The sequence below is a fragment of the Myotis myotis genome, unplaced genomic scaffold (genome assembly GCF_014108235.1).
Source record: "Myotis myotis isolate mMyoMyo1 unplaced genomic scaffold, mMyoMyo1.p scaffold_m19_p_21, whole genome shotgun sequence".
Lineage (NCBI taxonomy): Eukaryota > Metazoa > Chordata > Mammalia > Chiroptera > Vespertilionidae > Myotis > Myotis myotis.
Window position 1 is genome coordinate 11,301,255 of NW_023416326.1, and position 11,917 is coordinate 11,313,171.

At 45.9% G+C, this 11,917-nt stretch overlaps 1 protein-coding gene and 1 long non-coding RNA gene across 2 annotated transcripts; both read left to right on the top strand.

Moving 5' to 3' along the window:
* The first annotated feature begins 719 nt into the window (after positions 1 to 719).
* RGS2 (regulator of G protein signaling 2) lies at positions 720 to 4,037 on the top strand. Its single transcript, XM_036355035.1, has 5 exons — positions 720 to 874; positions 1,869 to 1,970; positions 2,080 to 2,141; positions 2,705 to 2,871; positions 3,156 to 4,037. The coding sequence occupies exons 1-5, from the start codon at positions 765 to 767 to the stop codon at positions 3,348 to 3,350; spliced, it is 636 nt and encodes a 211-aa protein (XP_036210928.1). The 5' UTR covers positions 720 to 764; the 3' UTR covers positions 3,351 to 4,037.
* A 4,094-nt stretch (positions 4,038 to 8,131) lies between these two features.
* Positions 8,132 to 11,580, top strand: LOC118678705. Its single transcript, XR_004974983.1, has 4 exons — positions 8,132 to 8,499; positions 8,705 to 8,741; positions 9,234 to 9,324; positions 9,719 to 11,580. It is a non-coding gene; the product is annotated as an uncharacterized LOC118678705 (long non-coding RNA).
* The last annotated feature ends 337 nt before the right edge of the window (positions 11,581 to 11,917 follow it).

Genomic DNA, 11,917 nt, shown 5'->3' on the forward strand with positions numbered 1-11,917 from the left:
GAGGGCTGCTGAGCTGAGCAAGGCTGCGCCCCACCGACAGACCCAGCCACGTGCCCATCGGTGACAAAAATGCACACCCGGCAGCGCACTGCCTGATCGGTCCCTGGCTCCCGTTCTGTCCCGTGTTCCCAGCTGCAGGCGGCCACCCCCCCCCCCCCCGCCCCGTCCTGTCACGGTGCCTGTTCACTGCGTCCCTCCGCTCATTAAACGGGGTGACAGAGGAGCAGGTGAGGGTCTCCCTGGGGAGGCGACAGTATTCATTCGAAATAAAGGCGATAGCGCAGTGTTCGCGGCGAGCGGCCTTTCCCTGCGGGGAACTCTCCTCCCTCCCTTTGGGGTCAGGAGCACGCGCGCGGGGGAGGGGAGGGAATCGAAGCCCGAGCTCCCCCGCCCGGCCTGCAGCCAGCTCCGCGGGCACCGCCCTCGATCCCGCCAGGCCGCGGCCAAGGTCGCCGGCGAGGGCTGCCCGCGAGGTCCCGCTCGGCACCCACACGGGCCCCGGCCGCCCACCGCGAGCCGCCCGAGGGCGCATGGAGCCCGCGCCGCGGACGTCAGCAGCGCCCTGGCTGCCAGACCCTGCGAGCGAACGTGACCGCCGGGGGCTGGCGCGAGCCCCGCCCCCTGGCCCGTCTGCAGGTGGCCAATCGGCGCCCCTCGGAGGCGGGGTCCACGTGGTGAGCCCCGCCCCCGCGCCGCCGCCTGTTATAAATGCGGCTGCTGGCTCGCCCGCCGCCAGCAGCGGCGGCCCGGGCGGCGGGACTATAATGCAAAGTGCCATGTTCCTGGCTGTCCACCACGACTGCGGATCCATGGACAAGAGCTCAGGCAGCAGCCCCAAGAGCGAGGAGAAGCGGGAGAAAATGAAGCGGACCTTGTGAGTACGGCTTCCTTCTCTCCCCGCCGCCCGCCGGCGCCGACCGAGCTCCCCGGGTTTGCTGCAGGCGCTGTGCCTAGAGGCTCGGCTTTGACCAAAGAAACTATGTAGCCTGCGTCTCTGCAGGGGAAAAAAAAAAAAAAAAAACTAATGTGCAAAACTTTAATTGGCTAAATAAGGTTAAATCCGTGTGGCCTGTGTTTGGATGCGTGAGCGAAGGGCTCTCGGGTAGAGTTGAGGAACTGAAGACATTTCTTGGTTTCAAAGCTGTGGGAGAGGCGGGTGGGAAGTTGGGGGTCGGCTTTTTGTCCTCCTGCGTCTAAGCGTATCCCCTTCATTCCTATGTTGCGTTTTAAGTTCTGAGCAGCCTACATAGCTGCAGGCATGGAGATATTTTTGCTGGTTCTGAATATATTCTTTTTAAATCCACTTTTTTTTTTCATCTTTAACTTTGTCATTTAGTGGACCATCTGCTTCAGATGAGTGTTGTGGCCGCCTGCAGCTGGGAACACGGGACAGAACGGGAGCCAGGGACCCTCATGGTGCCCAGCTCTGGCTGGTCCAGTGCCTTCTCCTCCGAGGGCAGAAGGGACATGATGATCACTGGCTCAAGCCAGTCCCACTGGCATTTCAAGTGTGAAATGTCTAGGGATTGTAATTAACGTTGCAGAAAAACTGCTGCCTTTTTCAGGCCAGAAATACCATCTGCCTTTTGAACTATGCAAACTAAATTTATTAAACTAATCCTAGTAATTTAGGTAGTCCTTCCCTTAGATATAAAACTAATAGCTATGTTCAGATGGATGACAGAAACTGTGTTCAACACAGAAGTGCAGGGATTAAATGAGTAAGGCACTGAAAAGAGTTCTTGTTTTGGCTCCATTCAGCTTGTCTCTATTTCCTGGGAGGCTTTAGAAAAAACACCATCAGCTGCAGTAGCAATTTCAACTGTTGCCACTTTAGTGAATCTTTTCTTTTCCTTCTTCCTTTTCAGGTTAAAAGATTGGAAGGCTCGTTTGAGCTACTTCTTGCAACACTCCTCCTCTCCTGAGAAGCCCAAAACTGGCAAGAAGAGCAAACAGCAAACCTTCATCAGGTGAGCTGGAGGTCTTGTTCTTTGCAAAGCTGGTGAGCTGTCTGCTGCACTGGAAACGGGAGCCGGGGTTCTGAGGGGCTTAAGCTCACGTGCACATCTTCTCTTGCAGGCCTTCCCCCGAGGAGGCACAGCTGTGGTCAGAAGCCTTCGATGAGCTGCTCGCCAGCAAATGTAAGTTAGCCTCTTGAATTTAATCCATCTCAAGGGTCCCCAGAGACTAGAGAGGTTGTGTCCACTCAACAGAAGAGCAGCGTGCCTGAAGCTGTCCCTCTTGACAATCACTGCCACGCGAGGCCCATTTTTCTCCTTTATTCCCCAGTGCTGGACCATGGAAGTACATGGTTGATTCATTCCAGGTGGCGGTGAAAATTAACCTAAATAATTTACAGTGGCAGTTGCTCTCTGTTAAGGTTGACTCAGCTTTTCCATTGCATACATGTTTGCAAGAGGCATGGTTCCCAGAGCATTGAGGGCTCCCTATAAATATTTGCATTGACAGCAAAAGTCCAGTATTTATATCTTTGGAACAGTGTGCCAACTTAAGCATTTTTCCTACTGGCATCTTAAGTCTTTAAAGAGCTACATTCTGAGGATTACAAGTTGGAGTGAAATCTAAGATACTGCTATAATCTAGAAATAATAACATATGGGTGCAGGGGAGTGAGAGTCCTAGGGGAAAGAATAGAAGGGATTATTTGATCACTTAATTCACATTCTGCATGCCTTCCTTTCAGATGGTCTTGCTGCGTTCAGGGCTTTTTTAAAATCGGAATTCTGTGAAGAAAATATTGAATTCTGGCTGGCCTGTGAAGACTTCAAAAAAACCAAGTCACCCCAAAAGCTGTCCTCAAAAGCAAAGAAAATATATACTGACTTCATAGAAAAAGAAGCCCCCAAAGAGGTAAGGAAAAGAAAGAGTCCCATTTTAAGCATATTTCGAACATTCTTAGCACCAAAATGAAACAGAAGAGTTGGAGAGAAATCTCAAATTAAAAGGGATGGGGGTGGTAGCAATGTGTTTCCTCTAATCCTAGCTTTGAATTAAGTTTCTTCAGTCGCTAGGCTGGTGAAGCTAATCAAACATTACAGTTTGGGGGGTTTTGTTTGTTTTCAAACATTAAATAGATTCCAATCTCTTAACTCTGAATATGGAATAAACCACTTTTCTTTGTTGTATTATTTCAGATAAACATAGACTTTCAAACCAAAACGCTCATTGCCCAGAACATCCAAGAGGCTACAAGTGGCTGCTTCGCGACGGCCCAGAAGAGGGTGTACAGCCTGATGGAGAACAACTCCTACCCCCGGTTCCTGGAGTCGGCGTTCTACCAGGATTTGTGTAAAAAGCCCCAGATCGCCGCCGAGGCCCATGCTACATGAGATGACAGCGAGCCCCAGCGTGGAGGACTTTCCATTTTGTTCCTAAGGGGGAAAGGCTGCGACCTTCCCCGAGGGACTGACCTTGAATTCAGCCTGGGTGTTGGGGAGATGTCACTCAGATCTGTTGATTCAGAGTTGGGGAGCGCACTGGGAAGCTGGCAGCCCCCAGGAGAGGCTTGGACCGGGGTGGCCTCCGTGACTGTGACTGTGCAGCACACGGGGAGCGCGTGGTCTGATCCGGGGGTGTCTCCCGCTGGAAGGGCAGGAACCTGGGAATGGAAAGAGAACGATGAAATACTGTTGGTCCAAAAGCATTTTGTAAACCAATGGGTCTGGGATCCTGTGGCCTTAGGTAGCTAGCTGGCTGTACATCTTTCCCAAGGTCGGTCCACGTTGCCACACAGTGGTTTTAGTTTTAGTTTGTTTTCGTGCTAAGTAATGTTAACGTGTTTACTACGTGCAAGCATATCCAAGTGCTCATGACTGCAGATCATCGGTCCCGTGGTCTCGTAACCCTGAAACTGAAACGGTCTGTGTTTTTACTGCCCCTCAGTGTGTCCCAGAGTGAGTGCTACTGTGTAGGAAATAGTGTCCGTTGTGAGTGCCAAAACGTCCTGAAGGCAGCTAAACTTTGAAGTGGTCTTTGCATACTTTTAATAAATTTATTTTGATAAATAATGTCATTGACTATTGGGTCCAGATGTGGGTGTTTTTTGGTTGTTGGGTTGGTCACGGGCAATATGGCGGAATTGGGGCACACACCTCCTTTTTGGCAAAGACAACGTATCAGAGTGAGAAGAGTTGGGGGAAATGGTCCTATCTCTACAAGGCTTATGTAAGTCAGACACTATATGATCACATCCCCAGAGTCACCCTGGGATCAAGCTTTCTAAAAAAAATCAAGCTTGTTAATAACGAAAACAAAAGAACATGGACCCCCAGTCCTGTTTGTGTGGTTCTGTTCAAGACCGGCTAAGTGGGAGACCAAACATAACGTCATGGAGGCAGCAGGCCAAAACCATTCACGTAACTGAGCTTCTCAAATGAAAAGAGACGGACGCTAAGCCAGGTGAATGCAGGCCAGGCTGTTTGATTTCCCTCGGTTCCAAGTTCCCCTACAGAGCGCTGGCCTGAGCTTCCAAAATGCACACCTGAAGTTGTTTGCCCCCATGACAGGTCAGGAGAAAATCAGAATTCTGGCTGTCCTGCCTGCATGTAGCCAAGAAGAAAATGTGAGAGGGAGGGGGGCGGTGAAGCAAGGCGAAATTGAAAGGGGGAAGGGGAAAAAAGTAAAAAGAAGGGGAGCCCTCCTCTGGGATTCGGAAACCTGAGCCCAAGAAATGACACCTCAGCTCTGACCCTGGGAGTCCCATCTCCTCAATTGACACATTCCTGCCTATTCCACTGATTCCTGGGAGGGAGTGACACTTTTGTAAAGCACTTTTTTAAAAAGAAGAAAAACTGACCTTATCACTTAAATTCTTTTTTTTTTAGACATTCTTACTCTTCTCACAGAGTTCATGGTTTTTGTTTTTTGTATTTTTATTGACTTTTAGTGGGAGAGGGTGAGGGAGGGAGAGAAACATCGACATGAGAGTGAAACATCAATCAGCTGCCTTCTGCACGCCCCCCTACCGGGGATCAAGCCCGCAACCTGGGCATATAACCTGACCTAGAATCGAACCGGCAACCTTTAAGGTGCAAGGGATGATGCCTGACCAACTGAGCCACGCTGGCCAGGGCTTGTCCCTTAAACTCTGTTTTCATTGTGCTCGAGCGGATTTTCACCTGCATTAGACTTTCTGGCACCAACAGGCACAAGCTCCGTGACGGACGTCGCCTCACTCATTCCTGTGCCACCAGCAGGCCAGAATAATATATTAATAGGTGCTCCATGAATGGTGAAAGGGTCATTGAAAGGAATATTTCTTTGGAGAATAAATATGTCAGGTCTGCACAAGCCTGAATTTGGAAAGGTCTTGGCCAACAGAAAAACCTGGGAGTCAGGCCATATATCCAAGTTGTCACCAAGCCCTGTGTCATTTACTTCCCATCTCCAGCCTGCTTTCTGTCACCACCCTGGTCACAGAAGCCACCATCTGATGCCTGGAAGACTGCTTAGTCTCCCCTCACTCCCTCCCCTCCCCCAATGTGCCTTCTGCTTTTTAACTCTAGGGATCCTTTCAAGACATAAAGCTGCTCTTGTCTCCTGTGGCTTATAAACCGTTGACAGGTTTCCCAAGCAATTTAGGAGATAAAGGTACGATCCCTACTAGGGTCTAACACCTTCATGGTTTGACCCCTCCTTCCGTTCCAACCTTGTCCCCAGCGCTCTCTGCCAGCCACGCTGGCCTACTTCCGCCCCCTTGTAGGTGCCATGCCGACTGGTTTCACAGGGCCTGGAATGCTACTCTAGTTCTTACTCATCATGCATCTCTCACTACAATTGTCACTTCCTCCGGGAAGTCCTCCCTGACCTTCTCGCCAAGGCCAGATGCCCTTGGAGACATTCTCAGAGCACCAGGTTCTCTCACTGAGAGCCCCTGAGTAGAGTTCTTGTTCATTGGTAGCTTTGTTTGGTCATCCTAGAGCAGTGATGGCGAACCTTTTGAGCTCGGCGTGTCAGCAGTTTGAAAAACCCTAACTTAACTCTGGTGCCGTGTCACATATAGAATTTTTTTGATATTTGCAACCACAGTAAAACAAAGACTTATATTTTTGATATTTATTTTATATATTTACTTTATACATTTAAATGCCATTTAACAAAGAAAAATCAACCAAAATGAGTTCGCGTGTCACCTCTGACATGCATGTCATAGGTTCGCCATCAATGTCCTAGATCTTTCCTCGCTTTCCAACAGTTGATGCCACTATTGGAAGACTGTCTTTTTCTGCTCACTGCTGAATCCCAACACCCAGCACCATGCCTGGCACACCCGGTGAGTAAACAGTCAAAGGTCTGATGAATGCATTCTGGTGAAATAAGAAGCATCTCCCAACAACACAAAGAAACAGGGACAAGGTTTCAAAAGCCCCATTGGCACCAATGTCTGATAATATCTGCAGGGCTTTTTCCTTTGGCAAAAAAAAAAAAAAAATTCTTACTAAGCATCTTCTCTATAACTCACGATTTGTAATAGAAAGAGAAGCCAGACTACAGTCACACACACACACATACACACACACACACACACACACACACACACACACACACAAAAGAAACAGAGTTTTGACCTTTTTCGGGGCTGCTAAGTGACAGGCTTGATTCAGAATCCAGGTGGTATATGTTCCAATGTTCTCTAGTGGAACGCGCTGAAATAGATTTAAGATTAGAAACGAGATACCTCCACAAATAAATGTTACGTGATGTTTCTCAGGGGATCCACAGTCAGTTCATTTTGACAGTATTTCCTTTTTCGTATATTTTAAGCCCAGGAGCATTTCAAAGGACAGTCATTTCAGACAGTGCCCCGGGGATGGAGGGAAGAGAAGAAATTGTCTATTTATTATCGGTCATGTGAGCAGAGGGAGGCGATCTGTAAGTTTCAATGGGTTGCCTCAAGTGACACCCGAAATTTCACGGGAAACAGGTCTTTGGTAGAGGGGCAGTTGATTCGTGTGTTTACCACAATATTTGATGATGCTCACCTCGAGGGGCTGGAGAGTGAAGAGAATGTGTCTGTATCTGGACGGGGTAGAGTCTAGGAAGTGCCCACCCTGTGCCAGGCACTCTCCCAGTTCTAACTCTGTTTTCCGACGTTAGCCCAAAACTGCAGGTTAAGACGGACTGCATCTGACTTTATAGGTTGTTGCCACTGTTAAATGGCTGACTCTGACCTGTGCGGAGATTCCCGGGGTCTGGACCAGATGCTCTAGAAAACCACTTCCCGTATTTTTGTCCATGGCAAGGAGATGGAGTTTACCTAACTTTTGGCATCCCAGCTAAGGGGCAACAACCCAAAGGTGGCAACAGCCCAAAAGAGCCTCTCCTGGAACCCAAAGGGTTAAAAGAGGAATCCCTGGCAATGGTAAGAAGTACATTCTAGCCTAAGGCAGTAGCATTAGACAGAGGCATTATGATAACCATCTTGGACCCATGATCCAGCATGACAAGACCACAGCATACGTGGAGGATGAGGCCTAAAGTGGGCGTAGCTTGGGATCAGGTGGTAGAGGGCCTTGAATACTGAAGGCTAGGATTTTATTCTGAATCAATGGGATACCAATCTCAACTAAAATGTACAGAAACACCTTGGGCTGCAATAGGAAGGATGACTGGAGGCAGAAAGATGAGTTAGGAGACGCAGTAATAGCCCAGGTGAGAATGCCATGGGCCTACACCAGGATGGTGTCACCAAATAACGCAGGGTCACTTTACAGCAAATTACACATCGCCTACTCCCTGCAGAGCACTGATGTAAACCATACAGGGAATACATATAAAGACATGGAAAACACATTTCCTGTCTTCCAAGAAGCAACGATTAAGTGCCTGATAAGGTACAAAAATTAAAACATAAGGTAGGCTCTGATTGCTGATGACAAATACCTTTAGCTGGAATGAATCAAGAATGGTGAAGACCCATTTTTGATGAGATTTAAAGAACGAGTAGATTTAATACAGATGAAGGGGAGAGTCTTCACGGCAGAGAAACCGTTTAAATAAGGGGGGAGGGGAAGCAAGATGACATCTTGCATTGCGCTATGATATTTTGGGTAGGGATGTATATTTGAAAGCTATTTTCTTGATTTTTTTTTTTGGTAAATATTTATGAAGGTTTCTCTGGGCAAGAAAGGTATGAAAAAGCAGAAGAAACGGTCGTCTACTGAGAAGGAAAGGAACAGAAAGACTGGAAGGTCAAAAATCACAACTAAAGACAATGTTTTCTTTTTCTTCCAGAGTTCTGTAAGCTCATCAGCCAGCCTAGTCATCCAGCCCTATGACATCGTCCTCCGGGCTATCTCAGGCATCTCTCTCTCCTTTACGACAGCCAGGTGCTTACTCACAGCTGTCATCCTCTCAGCTAGATCCCAAGATGTCTCAGCGCCTGGGTCCTGCTTCTCATTTATCCCCTAGTCTGTTGTTTCTCACGTCACTCTTACGACCAGAAAAAGAGATCGCCTCTCTGGAGTCTCTCCAATCAAGGTAAACTTCTGTACCTAAGGCTCAAAATGTTCCACTACTTGTTTGTTTTTCTGCCCTTCCAATTATTTCTCACCACTGACCAGTAATACTCGTTGCTAGATTTTCTTATTGTGCTTAGATATATTCTCTCTCTTATTATTAAATCCAATTATTTTCCTTCCTTAGAACTGACCTTTCTTCCCTTAAATTTTATTCATTTTTCCAGGCTCTGCCCAAGCTTCACCTCTACAAAATATTGCCAAGTGGGTGTCCATTTTATCTTCCAACGAAAAGGTCAACAACGGGACCATTTTAGCTTATTCTCCTTAATTTTCAGAGTAATGGGTAAGGGTCCAGACACGGAAGATACTCAGCACCCATTGGCCATTCATTAACATTGGCCATTCATTAGCTCATTGATTGATCATTTGATTGATTGACTCACATACTGTTTAGGAAAAAATGCATGCAGTGATATCATGCTTTTCATTTAAATTTGCTAAACTCATTTGCAAAAACAATTTTTCTTTCAGGAATCTACATAGGTTTTTATCTTGGCTCTACATTTTTGCCTTGCAAATGTAGAGAAAAACACACACACTAAACTATGTGGATCTTGGATAAGATCCTAACATTAGGTCTTTTTGAATCCCAAGTTAATCTGATATTTATATGGCTTAAAAAGTGCACTGACCTATATGGAAACTTCCCTTAGGAGGGAGGCTGGATGTTTGCTTAGCTGGTGTATATCTTAGGCATGTACGGACGTCATACCAAAATCAAAATAATGAAAAGGAGGAATGCGCCAAAAAGGAGAAGCAACTATTTGCTGCTGCCTGCTTTGGGGTAAGAAGGAACATGAATTTTTTTTTTCCAATTCCAATCTCATAAGCCTATTCCCACTTGCATTCCAAATTAAACTCTCAGTCTTTAGCTTTGATATGCAACCACAGGTCATGTATGCCTTGTGCATTTTGAAACTGCAATATTAAAAGAACTGAGAAAAATATGTAGTCTGAGGAAGGCCATGATGAAGTCTGAGAAAGACCAGATATAAAGCTCTGGTTTGAAAAGCAGGTGGTACTTAGCAGACCTTTGCCCTGCCTGCTGGGAAGTTTACAATATTAAATCTCCACTTGGCACAAAGCAGTGCATTCTCACACAGGGTGATAGCTTACAGACGGGGCCATTGAGCATGAAGTTCTGCTTCTTTCTAACTTCTTCTCATTTCTGCTTTCAGATTCCAGAGTTGGACAAATCCTATAACATTCTACAAAAGTGCCCATAAGATAATTAACATTGTAAGAGAGGCTAATACCGATCACTCCAGAAATAATTTTAGTTTTAGGAAAAGAGTCCATCATCCGTCCACTATTGAAGATGTTAATTTCAGTGACGTATCACTGAACTGTGACATCTTCTTAAATCCAGAAACAGCACTGGACACAAAGTCAGTAAAGCAGTGCTGTCCAATAACATATAATATGTCACACATGTAGTTTTAAATTCTATAGCCACATTAAAATATGTAAAAAGAAACAAGTAAAAATAATTTTAACAACATGTTTTCTATAACCCAGGATCCTGAGACTACGACCATTTCAATGCACAATTCATATAATAAATTATGGAAGAGAGATTCTACTTTGATTACTATTGTCTTCACAACCTGGCGTGTGTTTTACAGGAGCCACAAGCAGCAAGGGGCAGCCTTTTTGGAGAGCACAGCACCGAAGGCTGAGTCTGAAATGGCAGAATAAATTTACCCTTCCTGTCTTATTTTCTTCCAATCCCAAAAATACACATTATAGCCAATGGTTCTCAAAATTCTTTACCACTGTGTCACTTTTTTAGGAAAAGTGTCCTCTGTGCGCTGTATATAGGCAGTTAAGCTAGATGGTCTGAATTTAAATCCCACCTCCACCCCTTCCTGGTTAAGTGACCAAATGTGGACAAATCATGAAACCTTTTAACCCCCTGTCTCAACTATAAGACAGTGTGGTAAGAGAGCCCCGTACAGGTTTTCTTTTTGCTTTTTATATTTTTTCAAAATAAATGGATAGATACATGTAAAGTGCTTGTGACAATGTTGGCCAATGGTGTGGAATGGCAATATTATTTATTTAAGTGTTAGCTGTCAACACTACTTTGTATAATTGTCTAGACATGATGGTGGTGAGTAAATATTGTTGACTGGAAGACCACTAACTCTCAATTAATATAAAAAGCCGGACCTGAGAATAAGTTTCTCAAGGGAACTGGAATTAGAATTAATCAGAATTAGAATTAGAATTAGAATTAGAATTAGAATTAGAATTAGAATTAGAATTAGAATTAGAACCTGAACTAGAACTAGAACTAGAACTAGAACTAGAACTAGAACTAGAACTAGAACTAGAACTAGAACTAGAACTAGAACTAGAAGTGTTGCCTTCATGCATTCAGCCACATCCATGCAGGTACCCGACAAGCAGTAAACAAGACAGTCGCTGCCATCAGGGAACGACCGCTTCAGTGGGCTGCCCCTACAGAGCTGCCTTGTTTGCATCTATCATTAGAATGACTGTGTCCACAAGTATCAGAGAATCCCAATCAAGTTGACTTGAAAAATACAGAAATCGAAAAACAGGATCCACGCCAGCATCGTGTCATCAGAGTTCCTGTGTGACTCAGCACCTCCTTCCACTCAGTCCTCTACACTTCAGCTTTGTCAACCATCGTCAGCAAACAGGGTTGCCACCGGCAAGTGGAGCAGTGGAGACAAAAAGATTCCCCCTCCAACCGCAGGGAAAGACGTCTCTCTCTGAAGTCTCGTTGGAGCAACATGTAGAGGTCCAGAGAGATCACGCACTGTTGAATTAAGCCTGCGTTTCTGGAAGACTGTTGGCCAAGGGCACGGAATCACACTAATGCCAGTCTCTGTTAGTCCGGGGGTGCGATCATGGCTAGCTTTGGGCTACTTACTGAAGGAAATGAGGGTTTTGTGAATGAGGAGGAAGTGGGACTGTGTGGGCAAGGAACACGGTCTATCACACAGTGTTAAAAGGGAACTTGTGCTTGTGTAATTGTTCTAAAGTCACTGAAGAGGCAGCCCATGACTCAGTAAGCACATGGGGGTGGGAGCTGGGTGGGGACTATCGAAAAATGGGTCACAGTAAAATGAAATCCAGGATGCACATGACTTTTGTCCTGGCTGCATGGACTGTTTGTCTTCCTCGGTTCAAACAGGATTGGAAAGAATTAAATGAGCAACTAAGTATAAAACAAGGAAATCAAAAGTTGACTTGCAGCTGCACTTCTTACAATATTACGTCAAACTATGTGTGCAAGACAGAATGTGACGAGGATGCCATGCTAAATAAAAGAGAGACTTCTCAAAAAAAAAGAGAGAGATTTCTCACCCTGTGGCACTTACATTCCACTTCAGTCTAGACCAGCG